Here is a 23,222-nt window from a genome sequence, read left to right as displayed (position 1 = left end):
GAATCCAAGGCCCTTAAGAAACACACAGAGGAATTCTTCAGTATTGGATGAATAGCAATAGTTTTTTTAATTCGATTTTTGAATTCCCAGTCTCCTTTCCCCGTGGCGTATCATCCTCTCCCTTTTAAGTTAATTTGTTTCCTATCTTCCCTCTTCTTGCCCTATCAGTTGTTTCTAAGGGAACCTTGTGTCCTTTGCTGAAACCAAAGTATCCCCGCATCTCTCATTGAATGAAAATCAGAAATTTCTTTTTCTTTTAAATTTTATTAATAACTGGGGGAGTGATAGAAAAATTGCAAAGTAAATTCTGAGTACTAGTTCTTTTTTACTCTTTCAGTCCCATGAGTTTTTCTCATGTCTGCAGTGCTCTTTCTCCTTCACCCAAAATCTCTGTTGGTAGAAGCACTTGGTCCAGGTTGCCGGTAGTGGATATCTGTTGTTTTTGCTTGCCTGGCACCCCTTCTTCTCTTCTTTCCACATGTCCATTTTCCTTCGGGAGTTACTTGACCCCACCCAGTGGGCTGCTCCGTAGTGACTGGGGTGGGTCAGTAGTGGCCAAGTGATACAGAGAGAGCTGGCAGTTTGGAGGACTGAGCGGAGTTCTGGCTTAGTCTCCTCCTGCAGTTTTAGACATGAGGAATTTTGTCACCATGGGGCCATCTTTGCTGGTGTATGAAGATTAAGAACACAACCAATGGAAAAAAAAAGAGCTAGGAGAAAGAGAGAGAGAGAGAGAGAAACAGAGAGATACAGGGAGAGGGAGGGAGGGAGGGAGAGAGAGAGAGAGAGAGAGGGAGATGGAGAGACAGAGATATTTTTATGAAGGGAAGTTGTGATTTCTACCCAAAGCAATTTCTGGTACTGCTAACAGTGCTAATAGGGGATGAAATTGTGTAGACGACCTTGAGCCTTCTCCATGTCCTGATATCACACTATGTTGGTAACAAGTCACATTACAACTTGCAAGGGCTTGGGGATTACATTTGTTTTGGAAGAAGCTGGCTAAAGAACAGTTCTGGAAGCCCTAATTAGGTGATTATATTGAGAGAACAACTTTTCTTCCTACCTAAATGAAGCAGTTAATTCATAAAGTCACTGCTGGAGTTCACAGATTGACATTTCCTTCCAGTTCCTTGGCCTTGCACTGGAGAATGGTACTTTAGCCAAGGCGAATCCATGGCATAATTATAGTAGTGTCTTGTTAGGAACATATCTATGCTCCTAAGTAATCTGGTTACTTAGATAACTTAGTCTGGTGTCAGAGTTGAATAAGAACACAATGTAGAATTTCAGACAGTGAAATTACTTGAGAGATGGTGCAGGATTAAAATTCACATGGGCATCTGAGGGTTAAGCTAGCTCATCAATTCATTTATGAATGTGTAGGTTCTAATAGGTATATTATTAACCTTTGAAAGTTGATGTCATTTATAAATTTTCATTTATGTCATAATCCTGGCTGAATGTGTGATTTTCCATGGTTTTGTATTCTAAACAAATGAAAATTGCTCTTTCCCCAATCCCTCCTCCATTTTTTAATAAAATCGCACTAATAGGGTAAGTTAGTGACACAGGAGTACTGATCTGATTTTGTGTGAATTTAGTGGGTAGATATTATAGGGAGGCAGATTTCAAACTGGTATCAGGAAAACTTTCCAGCATTGTCTTATTAATTGGTAAGCTATCCCACTGCTGGCAGGATTCAAGTAGTAACTATCCCTATCACTAGATGATCCCTGCTAAGGATGTTGTAGAAGGGATTTAGGCATTGCTGTGAGTTCTGGGCAAAACGACATTTTTGAGCTATTCTAGCTCTAAGAGACTATGTACTACTAGTGGTTATATGATTAATACTATTAATACTACTTCTACATTTTGCTATTAATAGTAATAATTGCCACTTGGTAAGCATCTATTATATGCTATATACAGTGCTAGGCATTTTACATATATACCCCAGGTCAACCTCATATGAACCCTCTGTAGATACTATGCTCACAGATGTGGATTAGAGACCTAACTGTTCTCTCTCTCTCTCTACTTTTTCATATACGTTGTCTTGACCCCTTCTGGTTAATCACAAACTCATTCTTAGGAGAGAAGGCAGTGTTGTATACTTGTATTATTCCTTACAGTTGCTGCCATTATGGAAAGGTGGAACAGATTCACCTAAAAAGTTGTCTGCTTAGTTCTGTTGTGCACATCACCCTGACAGGTTCTTCAGGAGAGTCCTGAAACTTTGTTCCTTGAGTCAAACTTCTCACATGGTACATACATTGGCGTGGTTACCGCAGAACTGTGAGGTTGTTCTTACTGAATGTTTTACATAGAGAAAGGGAAAAAAGTAGAAGTTGGGAAGAAGAGGAACAATGTCCAACCTTTAATCACCTCCTTTTCCTCATCAGGACAAAAATTCCCTTGCTTGCTGGAGCATTGTTTGCTTCGGTATTTTGGCGCGGGGGGGGGGGAGGAAATTTAATTGTGCTTGTGAATGACAAATCATCGCTTTAAAATTATTGTTTTAACTCACTTGCATCAACTGCCTATATTATTTTGCTGTCTTAACAGATCTCTCTGTTAATGTCAATGGAATGATTACAGTGTCAAGATGTTTTATCCACTGAAATGTGATGTTTATGGCTTGACATACTGAAAATAATATTTGTTATATAAATGCCACGCATAATTACTTTTTTTGGTTATTTACAGCAATGAGAAAAGAGTAATGTGCTGGAACCCTAAATGTCACGTGGCCTATATAAGAGGTATTTTATGATTGCCTACACCATCATTATGATCAGTCAGCACTTCATCAGTGGCTTTCTGTAGAAAGCCATATTTTTTATTATGGCTATTTGCATGCAATCATTGGTATATTTACCATTTTCTGGGTTTTAATATAATTACAACTCAGGGAATTTGAAATCAATAAAGTTTTAGATGGGATATGCCAATTGGCTAATGAAAGTGATTTGGAAGCATAGGTATTCTGTAAGGGATATCATCTTTGTTGAATAATGTGGAGACTCAGAGCTCTGCTTCTGGGAGGTGTAAATAAAGTTTTGGGCCCTAAAGAAGGGACATGTGGCTTATAGGGAATATTAGCAGGGAGGCCGTTTTTAATCCATGGACAAATATGTGTAGGTTCTATTTGAGGATCAGTTCTGTGCTATGAAGGTTGGAGAATGGTATTCATCCTTCCTTCCATACACCTAGGATGAAATGTTAATGTTAAAAGGGGACTCAGTGATCAGCTGGTCACACATTCTAATCTTATAATTAAAGAAGTCAAGAGACTAATTGAGAAGCCTGAAGTCATCTAGTCACCATGTCTTGAAAGATATCTTTGCCTTCCAGCTCAGTGATCTTCTTTACCTTTTACCCCTATAATCCTTTCCCAACTTTAGCATTCCTCAGTGTTATCAACAATACTCCAAAGCCATGGAAATGGGGGAGAAGGTACAGGCTGGGTATTTTCTCAGCTCTCTGCCATTTGAGTATCTGTGTAACCTTCGGGAAGTTACTTAACATCTCTAAGCCTCAACATTCTCTTCTATAGAATGGGAAAATAATAATGATCCCTCCAATAGGATTGTAATAAAGATTAAATTAGCTAACCTATGCAAAGCATTTAAGACATTATTATTATTCCCAGTTCATTCTCCTTTAATAATGAGCATTTAATTGTGGATACATTTAAATTACTTGAAGGGGCCGTTGTTTTACTGGAACTTAGAGGGCACTAGTTAACTTCTTTTTGGTGTCTTTATTTTGAGATTTCTTCATTCTTCTCTGAAACATTAGTTGGGAATTTTTAATTACAAGTCCTAAAAAAAAAAAAATAAAAGTCATCTTTGGATTACTTGAAGGGAAGCTCAAGAAATATTGAAGATTATAAATTTTCAGCTCCACGATTTTTCTATCATCTTCAGAATTATGTTTTTAGAGTAAGAGTCGAATTTTCCATCATATTTTCCAAATATTCATAATATTGCTTGAAAGTTGTATGTGTTTGGATGTCAAAGGGACTTTATAATCTCTTTAAATGCTGTAAATGTAGTGAATCATAGGTTTTTGGACTGCCATGGGCTTGTCAGCTTAGAACAGAACGCAAGAGGTATTCAAATCTTGCTGATGTCATGGATTTTTGTTTAAATTTTAATTACACATTTGAAGTCCTGATTATACCCTAAGGATTTATGTGCTTATGGAAAGTCAAACTATGAATTACAGTATTACAGGATATTTTCCACTTCATCAGATTAGTTTCACTATTCATTCCACAAATATGTTTTGTAAAATTTTCCAATTTGTAGAAAACTTTGATACCACATTACAAAAGGGTACTTAAATATAGATGAGAAAGATAGATGTGTGTCTTTCCCTTTTGATATTGATGTTAAATAAAAGATGGAATGTTTTTGTTTAAAATCAATCCCTCATTCCACCCCGCCCCCCTCAACACAATAAGTAAATGGCATTGTGAACAAAGTCTTCCTTTAGAGCTGTTATTCATTTAAAGTGTGTGTTAGGAAAAAAGTCTACTCTGTGTATAAAATCTAGCAAAAAAATAATAGAATTGTAAATAGAAAAATAAAACATGTAGAGGAGACAAATATTCTGTGTACATAGTTTTAAAATCCCTATGGGGAACACTTGTCAGAAAGAGAGACTACATACTCGTTAAGTTAAACATAAATTCCCAAAGAGTAACATTGCAATATGTTAATTTGCCACAGTAGATTTACCCACTGAAATCAGTCTACCAGTCTTGGCCAGCAAGTAGGATCTTAATTTTACCATCTAACAGTTGACTTGAAATAGAATAAAGATTTTCACATAAATATCTTAGTGACATAGACTTTCCTGGATTGCAGTGGTGCACCTACTCAACATTCAGTCAATTCACAGGTAATGAAACTCTTTGTAAGTGTTATCTCCTCACACAGTAGCAGGGTCTTAAATGGAAAAGGGCTCTGTTCATTTTCTATTTAAATCACAGGAAGAGATTATAGAATCAGTTGATGAAAACAGCTTATTTTTGGAAATCAGTTAAAAAATCTGAAGTTATGAATAGAAAATAATAAAAGAGAAATAACTGTCTGGGTTTTCTCCCTTCTTTACAGTGATATGGTAGAAATATAAGGAAAATGCTTAACATCCTTTAGTTAGGAAATGTGGTCCCTTCACTTGCTACAGGGCTCAGTTTTGAGTAAGAAAAGAAAGAACATTTTTGGCTGCAGCTTTAGTAAACAATGAATGATGAAAAATATTGCAGAAATGTCTTCAAGAGATCTGACAATTGAGAACACAGACCTTATCGCGTTGATATTGTCTACATTCCTCCACAAAGCTTGGCAAATGAATAACTGAGCCCTGTTTTGGCGGAACGAGAGAAGGAAGTACTAGTTCCAGCATCAAAACAAGATAATGAAAACAACCAACCAACACAAAACAGTTATTTCTTCTCCTGAATAATAAAGACATCATGTTTGCATATAGAACAGCTTTTGCATTATTGCTCTACATATAAGAATATATTAAGGAACTCATAACAGACTGCACATTACAAACTTAAGGTTCTTTGGTGAAGAATGAAAGAAAACAGTATTTGAGCTTTAAAGAAAATGATCTCATCCCTTTTGCTTTTATCTATTGATCCGTTGGATCCTCTCACAGAGCAGGGAGAGGTACTGTGTGAGTTTCACCATGGCTACAATCACCACGCCCCCAGCCATCATACATGTTGGCCAGAACAGTGAATGGAACAGCACGTTGGAACTGTAGAGTTTGGTGAGGATGACGCTCTTCTGGTTTCCTTCTGGGTCGGAATAGCAGGAGAAGTGTTGATACTTCCTGAAGTTTTCCATGACAACATTCACCAGGGACATGGATTCTTCAAAATTTTTTCCACACTTAGGTATATAGGAGCACTGTGGAAAACGAGATAAACTGTCACCAGAAGATACTTTCTTTGTGTATTTATGTATGTCTGGTTCTAGGAGGGGATGGGATATTGAGGTCAGCTTAATGAGCTGTGAAATAATCATGATGGTTTTTCTTTTCGTATTCAAACCAATGCCTCCAGAAACCCTAAGATCTCACACAGTAATGAAGACAATGTTTTTTAGGTATCTGACCCAGATGGACCTAGATAGTTCACCCATATATAGTTTGATTATTGATTAGAATTGGATGACTCCAATGGATTCTTTTTACCGTAGCATGGTGAGTTTTAATTATTCCCTACTGAACACACTTTTCCATGGAATCAGAATGTCAATTTCTGTCTTTTGTCTATCCACGGCTGTCCATATAATATCAAAAGCTACCAGTTCTCTCAGGGAAAGTAGTTTATTCTCTTTTTGCTTGGCTTACTTTATTCAGCCAAGTCACCTTGGTCACCTTGCTATAGTAGCCAAGGAAATAGCTATACCTCTGGTGAGTTGCTGAAAAAGAATCCTGGAAAGGGTAGAGAAACTGACTAGTTAAAGAGCCGTGATGAATTGTTCATGCTCAGTGAGCATGATAGCATGACAAAGCAACTTTTTCCATAAGCCAGGGAAAAATAAAACAGAACCAAATGAGTTTACTCTTCAAGCAGTGCTCATCTGAAAATTTACACTATATTTCCTTTGAACTTTTCCCCTCTCTTATCTTTACTGTTGTATCTCTTCTACATGTCTCTCCTTTCCTCCTACATACTTATATTCTTGGATTGCTTTCTTTGTGTCTCTTTTTCTTCCCTGCCTTGCCCCAACTCCTCAGTTTTTATTATTTATTGCATATACTTTGGAACACATTTTTTCCTCATTTAAATTTTTTTTTTCAACGTTTATTTATTTTTGGGACAGAGAGAGACAGAGCATGAACGGGCGAGGGGCAGAGAGAGAGGGAGACACAGAATCGGAAACAGGCTCCAGGCTCCGAGCCATCAGCCCAGAGCCCGACGCGGGGCTCGAACTCACGGACCGCGAGATCGTGACCTGGCTGAAGTCGGACGCTTAACCGACTGCGCCACCCAGGCGCCCCAATTTTTTCCTCATTTAAAAAGCAGTCTTCAAGGAGATGAAATCTCTGTGCCCCTTTTCCCTTGGCCTGTCAATGGGCAGTGACAAAACTGATTTTTTAAAAAGTTAGGAAAAAAGTGATTGAAAGAAATCTATTCAAACCCCCTCCTGCCCTCCCACCCCAGCCACCCTTATAGACAAAACTCACAGGGATCTGCAGTAGGCCTTAACTCTTTGTTTTTCTAGATCCCAGGGCATTACATTCTTAGAAAATCGACCCCGACTACAAAACATATTTTTCTCTAGCCTGACCACAACACACATCCCAGATGAGCCCCAGTCAGAGCCCCTTGAGAAACCTGCCCCCGCTTGCTCCACTGGCCACGAGTTGACCCTGTCCCACACTCTCCCCAGAGCATAGCTGCAACCCTTTCACATCCTTCAAAACCCCTTAAAAGGCCCAGCCTAACAGAAACGTGGGCTGGCCTCTCTCCTCCCTTGAAGAGTAAATAAACTCTTGTCTTGCTTGTTGCTTCACTCTGTGCAATTCTTTGCCACCTGTGTCACTGGCCACCCTAACAGTGATTTAAGTCACTTTCCAGGGAGATGTGTGAGTCCTTAGCTCTTTCCCCTCTTTATCATAATTGCCTTTCAACAGGAAAAAAAAAAAACAAAAAAAACCAAAACCTGCCTTATTGTTATACACATTATCAAATGATTAACTTAACTGATTTTTCTGAATTGAATTGGTTTGTGACAAGATCACTGCTAATCTATATAATGTTTTGGTGTAAATTAGACAGCTGTGTCCCCTCTTTGGAACACTATTATTTTTCTGCCAAAAAATTGTCCTAATACACTTATTTTATGAAAAAGCCTCACATATTTTACTGCTATTACCAACTTACAAGTTGTGCTTACAAATATTCACTTCTATGACTTTTTACAGTGTGACTGGTATCCCAAAGGTTGTGCAGTGCACAACTCACACAACTGTATGTGGAGACACAAAATGAGGTGGGGTATTGTTGACCTTTAAGGTACATTCTGGAATTCCAGAACAATTTAGACCTGTAGATTTCACAGGAAAAAAAATATAAAAGAAATGGAATGGGTTTTGCTAATGGAGTATGTTTGGATTACTCTTTTTCCCTTATTTTGTTTACAGTGCTGTAATCATTGGATTCTTTGACTATAAACAGCAGGAAGATTCTTACTTAGTTAAGAATGGAGATGGAGTATGCTGGTATTTATCGTAAACCAGGCTTAAAGTAATGTTCTCATAGCAGGGCTGGTTGACACCTTCCCGTGTAATCAGCTAAGAATAAACGTGAGTACACTCATAAATATGAGTACAGCAGAGAGCTGGCACTAGAACAACATTAAGGGTCTGAAAGTAGCTCCAAAAAAGCAGAATTTCTCAGTGAGTTACAAGTTAGTACAAAATTAGCCTATGACTCCATGAAACAAATTTTCTACCAGTTGGATGCCTTTGGGATCAAAAGAGTTTAAGGCAGGATGGAGATACCTACCTTTGTTATTTTTTTCTTCTTCAAAGCTGCCTCATGTCTTTATAGCTTTAAAAAATGTTTTCTGAAGCAAAGCATTAAAGACATCACAGACAAGCCATTTGTAGCTGAATTTGAACAGAGCCAATTTAGATCATAAATGCATCAGGCTTCTGTATATTTTTGTGCCAAGACAGTTTATAGTAGTAGTTTCAGTGGTTAACAGTACCAAATTATTGAAATGATCTCAGTAAAATTGGCATTCCATTAAAATGGAGTTTTTCTTATGCTCTTGTGAATTGATCTGGCTTAAAAAAATTTTTTTTTGAAGAAACATTTGTCAGTCAAATGACAATAATTCTGTCACTAGGTAAGATTCTTTCAAGTATAATGAGATGTAAAGTATTAAAAAGTTTTTTTAAAATTTATTTTGAGACACAGAGAGAGAGAGAGAGAATGAGTAGGGGAGGGGCACAGGGAGAGGGAGAGAGAGAATCCCAAGCAGACTCCGTGATGTCAGCACAGAGCCTTATGCAGCGCTTGATCCCACGAACTATGAGACCATGACCTGAGGCAAAATTAAGAGGTAGATGCTTAGCCGACAGAGGCACCCAGGCGTCCTGATATAAAGTACTTTTGAGACTGTCTAGGAAGGATCTAGTACAGGTTTACTATTCCTTATTAAAGTTTCAAACTATCAGGGTCTCATATACGTTTGGAATGGCCAGATAAGGCATGTTCTATATAGATTGGACTGTGCCGGTGTCAATCATTCATTTACTTTTGTTATTGATGAATCCTTCTTTTGTCATGACCAATGCATGTGCGCATAATGAGCTCAAGCTGTGTTCAGGAGATCTGGTTACTGTGTTTCTATAGGCAATTTACTTGGCTCCTCAGAATCAACTTCTTTATCTGTACAAAGGGGTTAACAGAGCCTTCCGGGCAGGCTTTGTGTGAAGAGCAAATGATGAATATGCCTAAAGCCTCAATACATTTTCATTTATGTACTTTCTTATTGGAATATCACATTGTCCACATGATCTTCTAAAGTCTTCAACCAAGTGCTGCATACTAAACTACGAAACTTCTAAGGAGGGCAAAATTATTAGTTATGTGGTTTTCACAGGGGAGGGCCGTTCAATGGCTTTTATGTTATGGTCCTTGCTTTTGTGTCCCAGGAGAGTTGATATTATGCTGAATCCTACACTAGGATTCTAGGTTTCTGTCTCTATGGCTCAAACTTAGCCATGTGTACATTCCTGAGGCTGGTGTGAATTTGGGGTGAAGGTTTAATGATCTTATGATTTTATCGCATGCTTGGAGGATCATTTTCTGTGTTTGGTTTAAAATACGCAGAATGCATTTCAGCAAATGGAAACTTTACTAAGTGATCTATGTTTATTTGGAAAATATAATGTGGATTGAAAAGATAAAAATCCCAGCATTTTAGATCATTTCTTTTTTTAGTGGGAAGGGTGGGTTAAGAAAGATTTAACTTTTAGACTCTGCATGATATATATGATAAAGGAACATATGAGTTATAATTTTATACACACAACACACTTAAGTACTAATAAAAATATGGTAATTTTTTTACCATGGCCTTGAGTCATTCTTTCTTTTGTGTTTTAACATATGAATATATAAAACTTTCAAGCCTCTGAGATGCTTATTCAGTGGAAGACATAGTCTCACATACCTGTTCTCAATCCTGAGTTTTGTTAACAAACCTTATTGCTTTCCCAAATCCCTTAAATTCTCTTTGGTATTGAAAACCATCAAGCTGGCTCAGGGGTATGGCCTTTCCTCTCTTAGCTGAAGAAACCTGGGTCCTGACAACTTGTCTTGTGGCCCTTACATGGCAATGAAGACCCAGCATTGCATATTTTCTACAATTCTTTGAAAAGTGGCTGAAAATTCGCTTTTATTAACCTCACTTCCAGAATCTTTGATATCACTGGAGTTATTTTTATTCTGATGATGGACAGAAGTTTTGAGGAACTATCTGTTGGGCTTTGCTTAGACATGCTTTGCTAAGCATGTATAAAGTAAATAGTGACAGGCCTTCACCCTAAACATAAAAGGTGTGGGGAGAAGTGGGGGGCAGTGGGAAGGGGATGGTTTGGCTGAGTAACCTCACTGGCCAGCCTCTCTTTTTTATATTGGTAGGAAAGGGGCTATCAATTCTCTGTATCGCCTCAAGGGAAGGGTTTGTTCTTCATTTGTTCTTTTACAAAAAGAGAAGAGTTTTATTTCAGAGAGGGGTTAGAAGTTTAATGAAGTCCAATCAATGTTGAATGTCTCTAATGTGCCTGATGGCATGCTAGACACAGGCATCAAAAACATAAATAATAGGGGCACCTTGGTGGCTCAGTTAGTTGAGCATCCAACTTTGGCTCAGGTTATGATCTCACGATTCATAAGTTTGAACCCTGCATTGCTCTCTGTGCAGATAGCTCAGAGCCTGGAGCCTAGCCTGCTTCAGATTCTGTGTCTCCCTTTCTCTGCCCTGCCCCCGCCCCCCCATCCTCTCCTTCCTGCTTGTTTTCTCTCTCTCTCTCTCTCTCAAAAATAAGTAAACATTAAAAAAAAAACATAAATAATACAAGGCAGATCATTAGAAAGAAACAGGAAGAGATTATAAAGCAAGGATGGGGTGATAACAATGGGACCAGGAATGAAGCTAATGAGGTTTTCAGTAAAGATATATCCTCCATAGGGGGGACCACGAATTTGCTCTCAGAACTTGTTAGTAGCCAGGGCATCCTAAGCCCACCATGGCCATGAGATAAAAACATAAAGATTGCTCATGTGAAACATAGATATTCTTGGTTCTAGAGTCAGATGGAATTGTTTCTCGTGTCCTCAAACAACGAATGTCCTGCATGTGGTGATGAAGCTGGTCCACTGTGTGACATGCCAGGGTTTGTGTTCTGTGCTGGAGAAGAAGAAAGGATCCGCATGTTGAGAGAATATAGAGATCACCTGCTGGAAGCCCTGGGTTACTCCAGTCCACAAGTGTATTTTAAACTTTTGAGTTTTTTGGATATAAGTGATGGACAAAAGAGATGAGAGAGAGAGTCAGTCGGGATGTTGTTTTCTTTCCCTTTTGAGACTTCTTGTTCCTTATCGTGGCTTCTAAAAAAAAGTAAATCCAAAAAATCCCACAAAATCTACTGTCTGCTTGATCTTGGCAAGTGGGACTGTTTGAATTGTTTGGAAGAGGAAAGGAAAACAGCTTTCACACTCTGCTATGCGCTAATGTTCCTTTCAGTATCGAGACACAGGTCTCTCCGGAGAGAAGTGTTCCTTTCTTGTGTTTCCCAGAGCTGCCACGCTGTTAACGGCATTTCTGCCTGATTTGAAGTAGAGAAGAAGCTAAAAGGACCCAGGAAGTCTACTAACTAAATACAAGCCATCTGAAGTCTTGAGATTAGTCAATACCCAAGATGGCTAAACCACAGAGGCATCCCCCTTCCCAGTTCACAGTGTATCCAGTTAGGATTAGAGTAAGTCAGACACGTCCTCTGACCTTGCCCTTTGACATGATCTTCTTTCTCAGCAGTTGGAAAGGAATAGATTATGTCTCCATGCTTTTCTTCTTGATGCTTAGTTCAGGCTCCTTTTGGGCACATTCTTTCATTTCTGCACAAAGGTGCCCTGGGATGTCCCAGAATTCAGTTTTGGCAAGAAGTGACTAAACTCTGTCAATCATAAAAGCATTTCTGAATCTCTGGTCCATAGGTAGCTTCAGCAAAAGTCTCATAGATATCCTTCAATTTAAAGTGCTAATTATGGGGATTTCATACGTCACATTTCCAGGCATGTCTTCTGCCCCCTTTCAGGGTTCACTTCTATCTGTTTAGTATCTATTCTTGGAAACTGGTGATGAATACACAGCCCTGACCTTCCCCATGGATCACAGATAATTCTATTCTGTGTGTGATGGCCTTTTGATTCTAAGCAGCTCTTGGGATATGATGGAATGGCATGGATTCTCACCTGTGCACTAAAACGTATTATCAGAGGATAAATATTTCATAGAATTAGATTTTTCATCCTCTCAAGGGGATGCTCTCATGTTTTCCTCTTTAACAGTAGGATGAGATGAAGAGACTTCGAGTTTTATTCAGACCTAATTAGCGAATGTGTGACTTTAGGAAAATTATTTCATTTTCTGAGCTCAGTTCCATTACTGAAAAAAGTGGAGATAATAGTGGTACCTAAAATGTGGGGTTGCTGCTGTAATTAAATAAGTGAGTTCAGGGGTGCCTGGGTGGCTCAGTCGGTTAAGCGTCCGACTTTGGCTCAGGTCATGATCTCGTGGTCCGTGAGTTGGAGCCCCGCGTCGGGCTCTGTGCTGACAGCTCAGAGCCTGGAGCCTGTTTCCGATTCTGTGTCTCCCTCTCTCTCTGGCCCTCCCCCGTTCATGCTCTGTCTCTCTCTGTCTCAAAAATAAAATAAACGTAAAAAAAAAATAAGTGAGTTCATGTAAAATATTTAATATGATACAGTGCCTGGAACGTTGTAAACTCTTGATAAAATTTGACTGTTGTTTTAGGAGTATGGTTTTAGTCAGGATTAAATGAGATGATTTTTGTAAAGTTCTTAGCATAGTGCTGGGGACACTATATATGGCAGACATTTGACAAATATCGGATTCTTTTCTTTCCTGTCTAGATTTTCAACTTCACTCATGTTTCTTCCCTTTTACCCTTACCCTACCAATACAATGTAGAGGACTTCAGTGCTTCCAAACTTTGCTTAGGATTTTGGGATCTTACAGCATCTAAATTCAAAGCTACATAAAGTCTTGTTCTGCCACTGTCTGGAGACATTTTTAGTTGTCACAATTGGAGAGGGGAGGATGCTAGACATCTAGGGGGCAGAGACCAGGTATCTTACATTGAACAGGACAGAAGCCACCCTCATGGAACAACAAAGAATTATCCCCTGCGCCCCCACACCCCCAAATATCGATAGTGCTGAGGTTGAGAAATCCCTGTCTAGATACGTATATTCTCTGCATTTTGTAAACCCCAAAGGCTTCAAAATGGGTGATGAAGTGAGGGACAATGGTGAGTTTGGAGCTGCAAATAATTGATTAGTTTATAGAACTTATTACATCAATAATAGCTGTCTTCCCTATGACAATTGTACATAAAATATAATATAATATGGTACTATCCCACATAACCAAAGAATGGATGTGATATTGCGATTTATAATAAGAAATAAATATTTGTTCTTTGTTCCTGTTTCTGAAACAGAACTCCTAAAACCCTTGGAATTTCCTAAGTGATAAGAGCTATAAAGGCGTCTTTTGTTAGATTAATAAGGTGACTTTGGGACCACACTTACGGATTGGGGCTGGCTGCCAGGAGAACCACCTATGTGATTAGAGTATTAGAATGTTCAGTCTTACCCCCCTGACCTCCTGGGAGAAGGGCTGGAGAGTGAATCAACTGCCAATGGCTGATGGATTAATTAATCATGCCTAGATAATGAAGCCTCCATAAAAACCCAAAGGACAGGGTTAGGAGAGCTTCCGGGTTGGTGAACGCATGGAGATTTGGGGAGAATGGCATGCTTGGAGCAGCTCTGTGCCCTTCCCCACACTTTGCCCTATATGTCTCTTGCATCTGGATGTTCCTGAGTTCTATAATTTTAAAACAACCTGGGAATCGAATAAGCAAAATGTGTCTCTGCATCTGTGAGCTACTCTAGCAAATTAATTGAACTTAAGGAAGGGGTTTTTGGAATCTCTGACAACCTGGGCTTGTGACTGGCATCTGAACTTGAGGTGGGGACAGTCTTTTGGAACAGGCTCTTAATGTAAGGAATCTAATGCTCTTTCTGGGTAGATAGTGTCAGATTTGAGTTGAATTGTAGGACACTCAGCTGGTTTTGGAGGATTACTTGATGGTGTGGGAAACACCATCTCTTCCCGCCCCAGACACATTGGCATTGAGTTCAGAACCCCTTTAATGGATACGTTTTCTTGCTTTATACCAAATTTCATTTTAAATCCACTCTCAAACTACAGAGTCATGTTTTGAGAATCCCTGGTGGGCAGAATAGGTTTTAAACTTCCAAAGGAGATCAGCATTGAGGAATTTAACAACCATAGTGAATTAATCGTCAGCCACTGTTTGTGATTCCTCTGACGGCCTTGTGGCCTTGAGAGGCAGGGGCCCTTGAGCCCACTTGCAGCAAACAGGAACAGTCAGCCAATTGCTCTACAAGAGCATGCCAGCTTATCAGCTTAAGCAGCTCCAACTGTAATATTGACAAGAGGCTGGGCACTGGGTTTAAAGGCTTAAAAAAAAAAGAATATATGAGAGATTGAAAATTTAAAAATAAAATTCTTTTGGATATTTTCTACAAAGGTACAGACAGCCTGACTGATATCCTTTTGCCTCCTGTTTTCTCAGATCAAACATGGTCAGTGGTGCCTTATGTATCTCAAAAAAACGATGCCCATTTCTTGGCAACTCTGGGGCAGACTGTAAGCTTGTGGGAGGGTAATAGGAAGGAGAGCTCCACATAGAGAATATTTTTATGTTTTCTATAGGAATATCCTGAATACTCCCCATGTTGCATGAAGATTGTGGTTTAATGACCTTCTGATGTGGCGGTAACTGTATTTTCAATATATATACTTGTTTTTTTTCTAAATGTTTATTAATTTTTGAGAGAGAGACAGAGACAGAGACAGAGACAGAGTGCGAGCAGGGGAGAGGCAGAAAGAGAGGGAGACATAGAATCTGAAGCAGGCTCCAGGCTCTGAGTTGTTAGCAGAGAGCCCTACGCGGGGTTTGAACTCACAAATTGCGACATCATGACCTGAGTCAAAGTCGGATGCTTAATTGATTGATTTAACTCAGGTGCCCCCCAAATATGCTTCTGATTAAAGGCAGAGGACAGCTGTCCAGAGCGTGAAGAGCTGTGGGGCCAGAAGGGTGAGCCACCTTTGGTGCCACCTTTCCCTTGGGAGTATATGCTGATTCTAGAAGGGGACTGAAAGCCTAGAAAGCCGAACAGAATTTTTGACAGCCTTGCAGAGGTAGGGGCAGGAACCATCATTGAAGATCTATCAGGTAGGGGCCCCAATGACCACCCCCCCCCCATTCACTGTATTGGGACCTTGAAAGGACTGCATTCTAGGAATAATGGCAACCTGAATTATATCTCCAAAGGGACTTCAATTCAGACTTGTATATCTCAGTTTATGAAGTCAGAATGACATGATCATGTATGGCTCATACATTCAGGAACCTAGCAGAAACAAATAGAAATACTATTTGGAAAAGATGACATCATGACATCATCCCAGGCTTAAAATTATTTTTATAAATAATTTTGCAAATGTGACACCTGATAAGAAATAACCAGATATTACAAGACAAACATGAAAACATACAAGAGAAGAAAAGAAAATAACACATTAGTGTCTCTGGATATTGAAGTCATCAAGATAAACTTTAAAATAACTATAATTTTACTTTTAATGTTGAAGGATTTAAAAGACAAGCATGAGATATTTCATAAAACTAGAAATGATAAAACAGACTCAAATGGATATTCCCAAAATGAAAAATACAATACGAGAAACTAAGAACCCAATGGGTAGGTTTAACAGTAGGTTTGTCAAAGCTGAGGAATGAATTACAAATTAGAAGATAGGTCAGTATTGGGGATGAAGCACTGAGAGATTTAACAGAGGATAGCTACAAAAAAGAGAGATATGGCCAGTATGAGTGCCAAAAGGAGAAAGAGGAGCGAATCAAAGTAGAGAATATTTGATGAAATACTGACTGAGAACTTTCTGAAATTGAGGAAAAACATCAAGGAACAGCAAAAGAAGCCCTGGGAAGCAGTAAGCAGGCTAAATAAAAATAAATGCACTCTCTGCCACTTAAGAGTTAAACTATAGAAAACCAAATAAAATGATCTGTAAAATAAACCAAGATTAGCTTCAAAGAAGCAGCAATTAGACTGAGAGTTGATTTCTAAATAGTAATAAAGCTTACCAGAAGACAATGGAATGTTTCTGATGTGCAGAAACAAAATAACAGCCAAGTTCAGATTTTAGGCTCAGTGAATGTATCCTTCAAGAATAAAAATGAAATAAAAATATTTTCAAACAAATGAAAGCTGAGATAATTCATTAGAGCAGATACTGCACTAAGCAAATACTGAAGAGTATTCTTTATGTAGTAGAAAAATGATCCTAGATGGAAAAACAGAGATAAAGGAAGGAATGAATGATAATAAAAATAGAGAATCATGAGGACACATCTAAATGAATATCTACCACCTACAAAAACAATAATAATGTCTGCATGAATTTAAAGTGTATATAGAAGGGGCACCTGGGTGGCTCAGTTGGTTGACGTCTGACTTCGGCTCAGGTCATGATCTCGTGGTCTGTGAGTTCGAGCCCCATGTCGGGCTCTGTGCTGACAGCGCAGAGCCTGGAGCCTGTTTTGGATTCTGTGTCTCCCTCTCTCTCTGCTCCTCCCCCGCTTGTGCTCTCTCTCTCGCTCTCAAAAATAAATAAACATTAAGAAAAAAAAACATATAGAATAAAATAATAATATATACCTTGGGAAAATAGTAAGTAGGAGTTAAGATGTTTTAATGTCCTTAGTCAAGATCACAAGTTGTAATCTGTAGGCTAAATCCTAAAAGAATACTAATACAAAAGATAACATCCAAGAAAAAAAGGGGGGAATGAGATTATAAAATAATCCAGTGAGGAAAATGTGGTCTTTTCATAAACTGACTTGGTCAAATGGCTATCCACATGAGAAAAAAGAGAAACCCAGAAACCAGGCTGGAGGGAAGGTGGGTGGGGGATGGTTCTAAATGGGTGATAGGCATTAAGGAGGGCACTTGTGATGAGTACTTGGTGTTACATGTAAGTGATGAATCACTAAATTCTACTCCTGAAACCAATACTATACTCTATGCTAACCAACTTGAATTTAAATAAAGTCTTGGGAAGCCAGGGGGTGAGTGTGTGGGGAGTGGCGGGTGTGGTGGTAGGAGGTGGTGGCTGGAGGGTGGGGGGGTGTGTGGGGTGGGGGCAGTGGAAAGAAACCACTTTCATAAAAATCAATTCCAGGCAGATCGTATTCTAAATGTGAAAGGAGAAATAATGACATTTCTCAAAGATAATTTAGGAGAGTGAGTTCATGAACTCAGGATAGCTAAAGACTCTTAAACAGGACAAAAAAATACCAGAAAAACAAAACAAACCAAAAAAACCTCCCCCAAACCCAAACACCAAAACAACAACCACCACAACAGCAAAAACAGACTGACAAAAAATTTTGTCTATTCTGAAATTAGAAAGCTCTTTCATTCAAAGACATCATGAAGAAATTGAAAAGGCCACAGAATGAGAGAAGTTATTTACAATGCATGTAACCAACAGAGGTTCATATCTAGTTATAGAGAATTCCTACAATGAATATGAAGAAGAAATAATCTGATAGAAAAATGGACAAGGGACTTCAACAGACATTGTACAAAAGAGAACATCCAAATGGCCAATAAATAAATGAAAAGGAACGTGACAATATTAGTCATCAGAATCCCAAAGAAATATCAGTACATTAGCTAAAGTTAAAATTGCAGATGAGGGGCGCCTGGGTGGCGCAGTCGGTTAAGCGTCCGACTTCAGCCGGGTCACGATCTTGCGGTGCGTGAGTTCGAGCCCCGCATCAGGCTCTGGGCTGATGGCTCAGAGCCTGGAGCCTGTTTCCGATTCTGTGTCTCCCTCTCTCTCTGCCCCTCCCCCATTCATGCTCTGTCTCTCTCTGTCCCAAAAATAAATAAACGTTGAAAAAAAAAATTTAAAATTGCAGATGATAGCGATGTCAGTAAGGATTTGAAACAATAAAAACTCTCATATCTTTAGAGTTGGTGGGAGTGTAGCTGGGCAGGCACTTTGGAAAACCATTTGATATTATCTACTAAACTTTCAGATGTGTGTACCCTCTGATCTAGATATTTCATTCCCAGGTTTATATCTGACAGAAATGTGCATGCTTGTGCACCAAGAGACATATACAAGAATATTCATGGCAGAATTATTTGTAATAGCCCCAAACTGTACAGGACTCAAAATGTCCATCAACAGTAGAATGGATAAATAAAGTGGCATGGTCATACAGTGGGATATGATACCGTAATGGAAATGAATGAACCTTCACCAAGTGGAATGGCTCTAACAAACCTAAGTATTATGTGAAAGAAGTCAGACACAACGGGAAATATTCTGTATAATTCCATTTATATCAGGTTTAAAAACCAGGCAAAACTAAAAGATAGTGTTTCAGGACATAGGCTTAGGTGCTGACACTACAAAGAAAAATTTAAAAAAGTAATTACCATATTGTCAGGATGGTTGTTATCTTTGGCAAGAGACAGCCTATTATTGAGAGGGTGCGTGAGGGGTATTTTTGCGGTGCAGGAAATGTTTTATTTCTTTACCCTCGTGGTGGTCTCTGTGATAAATACTTGAGCTGCACTCTTTGATTTCTCGCATGTTTCTGTATGTTATAATCCACGATTAAAAACAAGGTAATGGGGCAAATAAACCAAACAATGACCTAGTATCATGCTGACAACAGACAGATACTGGTCCTAAATTTTTAACTGAAACTTTCTATGGTAGGTTCACTCCCTGTTTATAGCCTAAATAATGAATTCACAGGGCTGTAGTGATAAAATGTCAAAATGAGGAAAGGGAAATTTGTCCTACTTTTTGATGCCTCTTCAACTTTGGCCAATTTCCAGTTCCACAGAGATCTGAGAGTTTTATAGGCATTTGCCATTACAGGTCAGTTTTGATTTAAAGATCTGACTTGAGGGAAGATCTTGAAAAACAAACACTTGTGCAAAAGCCAAGCTTTATGTATTTGCAGAACAGGGTTAGGATTGGTATTACTTGTAGCTGCCACAAACGAAAGGAAATCAGAGCAGACGTTTTCAAACGATGGTCTCTGAAATATTCATTATGTTCAGTCCTCAGAGATATCTGCAAGGATTCTTTCAAGTTATTGTGGCCAAAATGCAAGGTGGATTTTCTTACTTTGTGTCCATATAACACAAAACAGGTCCTATGTTCTAGTGTCTAATTTCCAAACTACTGCATTTTTTTCAATACATATAACCTGTATCATTTAGGTGCTGATAACTGTGATGGAAATAAAAGTTTTTACAGAAACAGTACGGTTCATGAGGCTTGTATCCTAGTAATGAGAGCCAGTTATCCTACTGGAGAGTGACATCAGGTGGTCTTGGCATATCTAAATTGCTACCATAAATCCTATACTCAATATATTTAACTTAACATTGATAATAGCAGGTTGGTCCTGCTGACACGTTACTCATCATCTCAGACCTTAGAAATGCAAGTGTTCTGTACAGCTTTCACACAATACACTTTTGTTGTCCATCTGCCTTGTGGAGTTGAATATATTGGCGCTAGAAAATTCAGCCTCTCTGAACTTAGTGCATATGAGGAGAGAAACACAAACACACACACCGTGACCATGGATTGAAGGTCTCCCCTGTGCCAAGCACCATGGTCTGCTCCACACTTTACATACACAGCTCTGATTCTCCAAATGACTTTGCAAGATGGCCATTGTTATGTTTCTCCTTTTAGAGAAAAGGGAGCTGAAGCTCTGAGGGATTAAGTTATGTTCCTGTGGCAAGCAAAAGGCAGTTTTACCCTAGTGCTCTCAGGTCTATGACGAATACCTCTTTTTTGTTTTTTTGTTTTTTTGTTTTTGTTTTGGCTTGTACCACTTGGACTAAGCTGCATGTTTGCTTTGAACGACCTAGTCTATTTGTGTAGAAATGATAGAATGTTTACTCTCCTAGATGAAAGTAAAGGGTAAATCCACACTACCACAAAAAGGGGGAATGATCTGTCCACAACATGCACAGAAAATAAATGTCTCCCAGGCAAGAGTCACATAGTTCTGTGAATGGATGAGGCAGGGCCCGCTTTCCAGTGGTATTTTCCTTTGAAATGCCGGCATGGGAGGACTTCAGAGGGCCGAGTGCAGGAGCTCTGTGGGGGTGACCGAAATGCAGTGTGTGTGTGTGTGTGTGTGTGTGTGTGTGTGTGCCAAGCTCCTACCTTCTGATTGATTTTCATGGTCTCTTCGGTGTGGTAGAGAAGGAGCTTTTCACCAGAAGAAGTCAGGTTAACGTACACCTGGAGGCAGGGGTACTGAGAGAGTTTCCAGCAGTCTGGACCACAGCTGAAGGAGCAGTTAAATGTTTCTGTGATGGATGCATTCACCAAGGTGCATTGAGACTCCTCAGTCCACACGCTACAGAGAGAGGGGAGAATAAACACAGGCCCAGACACTAAGGGCGAGGAAGGCATAATCAGAGGGGATCATCTGTTAGCTCCTTAACCTGAAGAATCCAAGTCTATCGTACAATCTATTTGTTATAGTTTATGCCTTTGAATTGAGCAGCTTTAGGCAAAGTACAATATAAAGATGGATAAACTGCCTGGCACCTGAAAACTTCCAGTGACTTCTATCAGATGTACTATAATATCCAATGCTTGATTTAAGTTAGATTTTTACTTTTTTATCAAATTCGCTGGTAAGCATAAGGCATCTTTTATATCACACCTGTAATCACCCTGCATTCCTATCTTGTCAGCCGTCACACCCCAGTCCTCACCTCTGCAGTGTCTGCCTAGTTTGTAGGTAGCAGAGGTGTAAGAGAGAAGCGGAGGGAAGATGGCAGAGGGGTGGGCGGACTTGACATCTAACTTGATAGATACGAGGTCAGTGATACATTTCTTTGTATGGTCTTTCTAATAAGGGAGAAAAGATAACTCCACCCTTTCATTGTACCAAAACCGATCACTTGTAGCATCTGTCTTCACCCTAACTGGTGCTTTGTATACATTTCCAAAACTTTATAGGTTGGGTATTGAATTTTTTTAAGGTGAGTTTACTGAGAGTCAGAGAAATCAGGAAACATTCAAGGGCACACAGCTAGTAAAGCGATGGAAATGGCGATTCTACCCAGTCCGGCATTTCTCTAAGGCCCAGGCTTATTCCGTGGTACTGCGCTGACACCCTTTGAACACAGTGGAAGAGAGGCCCTTCCATGGAGATAATGGGTTCATGTCAGTGTCCTGGGAACCTCTATTAGAAAGATCAAAAAAGAAAAAGTAAACAAACCTCCAGCTGCCCATTGGCCAGTTTTCCTTCTAAAATACATGTAATTTTATGATCAAGGGTAACATTTGTGATTAAGAAGAGACACACAAGCAATCAAAGTTTTGCCTCTGGGTATAAGCTGATTACTATTGTGATCAGAAAACAGCACATTTTCTTCACAGATGAATACCCTTTCCTTTTGCTGGACATGTGTTGACTTCCCTTTTCATGTCCAGCTTTATGCCGGAGGCAGGTTACTGGCCCTGACCCCCTCTGGCGTGGCAAATTGTATTTTCCTAGGATATGGATGGTCAGATTTTGCTTATACAAAGGGGAAAAAAAGTCTTAGATGGTTCTAAGCACAGATGTGAAGATCTGAAAGCGGTTTTGGAAACAGTGAACACTCAGGCCTGAGGCATCAGCGCTTTCATTGAGAAGGAGCACAGCTGAAGGCATCAGAGACACAGAGCAGAGCAGCCACAAATGGGAAAGATGATGCCTTAATTTTAGCAAATTACTGTCTTTCAGCTAGATTTTGCTTCTAAAATGAAAGTATTAATTTAGGTGGATAAATGAATGCCACAAAATGGTTTGATTCTCTTTCAGATCGAAATCTCAATTTTTCATTTGAAAGGGCCTCATTCCTTTGAGCCAAACCACTGTGAGACTTTCCCCATTAGTTACAGCAATGCTGGTCTCCCCTGTGCTCAAAGTGTCCAATGTATGGACAACAGTTAGCTAGAGAGGCTGTGGGGATTTATCATGTGGCTTACTCAGGGGGAATACACTTGCTGTCTCAGTATTTAATTGCCTCCCTATCTATTCAGTAAACCTAGGGCAAATATTAAAATGAAAGGAGTTCAAAATCTGCTACTGTTAAAAGTTGATGCATAGCAGTATTTCTCAGCCTTGACAGCACGTTAGGATTGCCTGGGGGAACTTTGAAAGATGTTGGTGACTGGGTCCTACTATATGCCATTAAATCTGACCTTCTGGGAGGATGGGGGAGGGGTGACTGAGCATCAGTATTTTTTAAAGTTTCTCAGGAAGTTTAAATGTGCAGTTGAGAACCACTGACATGTGGGGTGATGAAGAGGTGTGTGGGCTGGAAAAGGATGATGGTGGAGAACAGAGGTGTGAAGAGGCAAGAATAGGGACTCTGGGATTAGTGGGATGGGGGTGTGAATCTTACCTCTGCCATATGCTAGAGTTGTGTGATATCAGGCAAATTAGATTTATCTTGAGCCTCAGTTTTGCCATTCTTATAAGGAGCATATTCGTATCATACTGCCTTTATAACATACGTGTGAGCATTAAGCAAGTCATGTATGGGGAGGGAAGTTCCTGCACATAGTAGGTAGTACTATTTTTATCATTATTATTCGGTAGCATTATTAAAAAATGTTACATGCCAGTCACTGCTAATAGTTATTATTGGGAAAGGAGGTGAGGAAGAGGACTTTAGGGTTGATAAGCTATGGGAGAGGAAG

General features: G+C 39.4%; 1 protein-coding gene across 1 annotated transcript in view; it reads right to left on the bottom strand.

Annotated features, from left to right (window-relative positions):
- Nucleotides 1-219: 219 nt before the first annotated feature.
- Nucleotides 220-23,222, bottom strand: part of KCNMB2 (potassium calcium-activated channel subfamily M regulatory beta subunit 2) — a 240,906-nt gene continuing 217,903 nt past the window's right edge. The window contains exons 4-5 of the mRNA XM_030330289.1: nt 20,685-20,880; nt 220-5,933 (exon numbers count right to left, since the gene is read on the bottom strand). Coding sequence (XP_030186149.1) covers nt 5,649-5,933; nt 20,685-20,880 — 481 coding nt within the window. The 3' untranslated portion in view covers nt 220-5,648. The remainder of the gene's footprint in view (nt 5,934-20,684; nt 20,881-23,222) is intronic.

This window comes from Lynx canadensis, chromosome C2, assembly GCF_007474595.2.
Source record: "Lynx canadensis isolate LIC74 chromosome C2, mLynCan4.pri.v2, whole genome shotgun sequence".
Taxonomy (NCBI): domain Eukaryota; kingdom Metazoa; phylum Chordata; class Mammalia; order Carnivora; family Felidae; genus Lynx; species Lynx canadensis.
The sequence above is the reverse complement of the archived record's forward strand: the minus strand, read 5'-3'. Positions and strand labels throughout refer to the sequence as shown.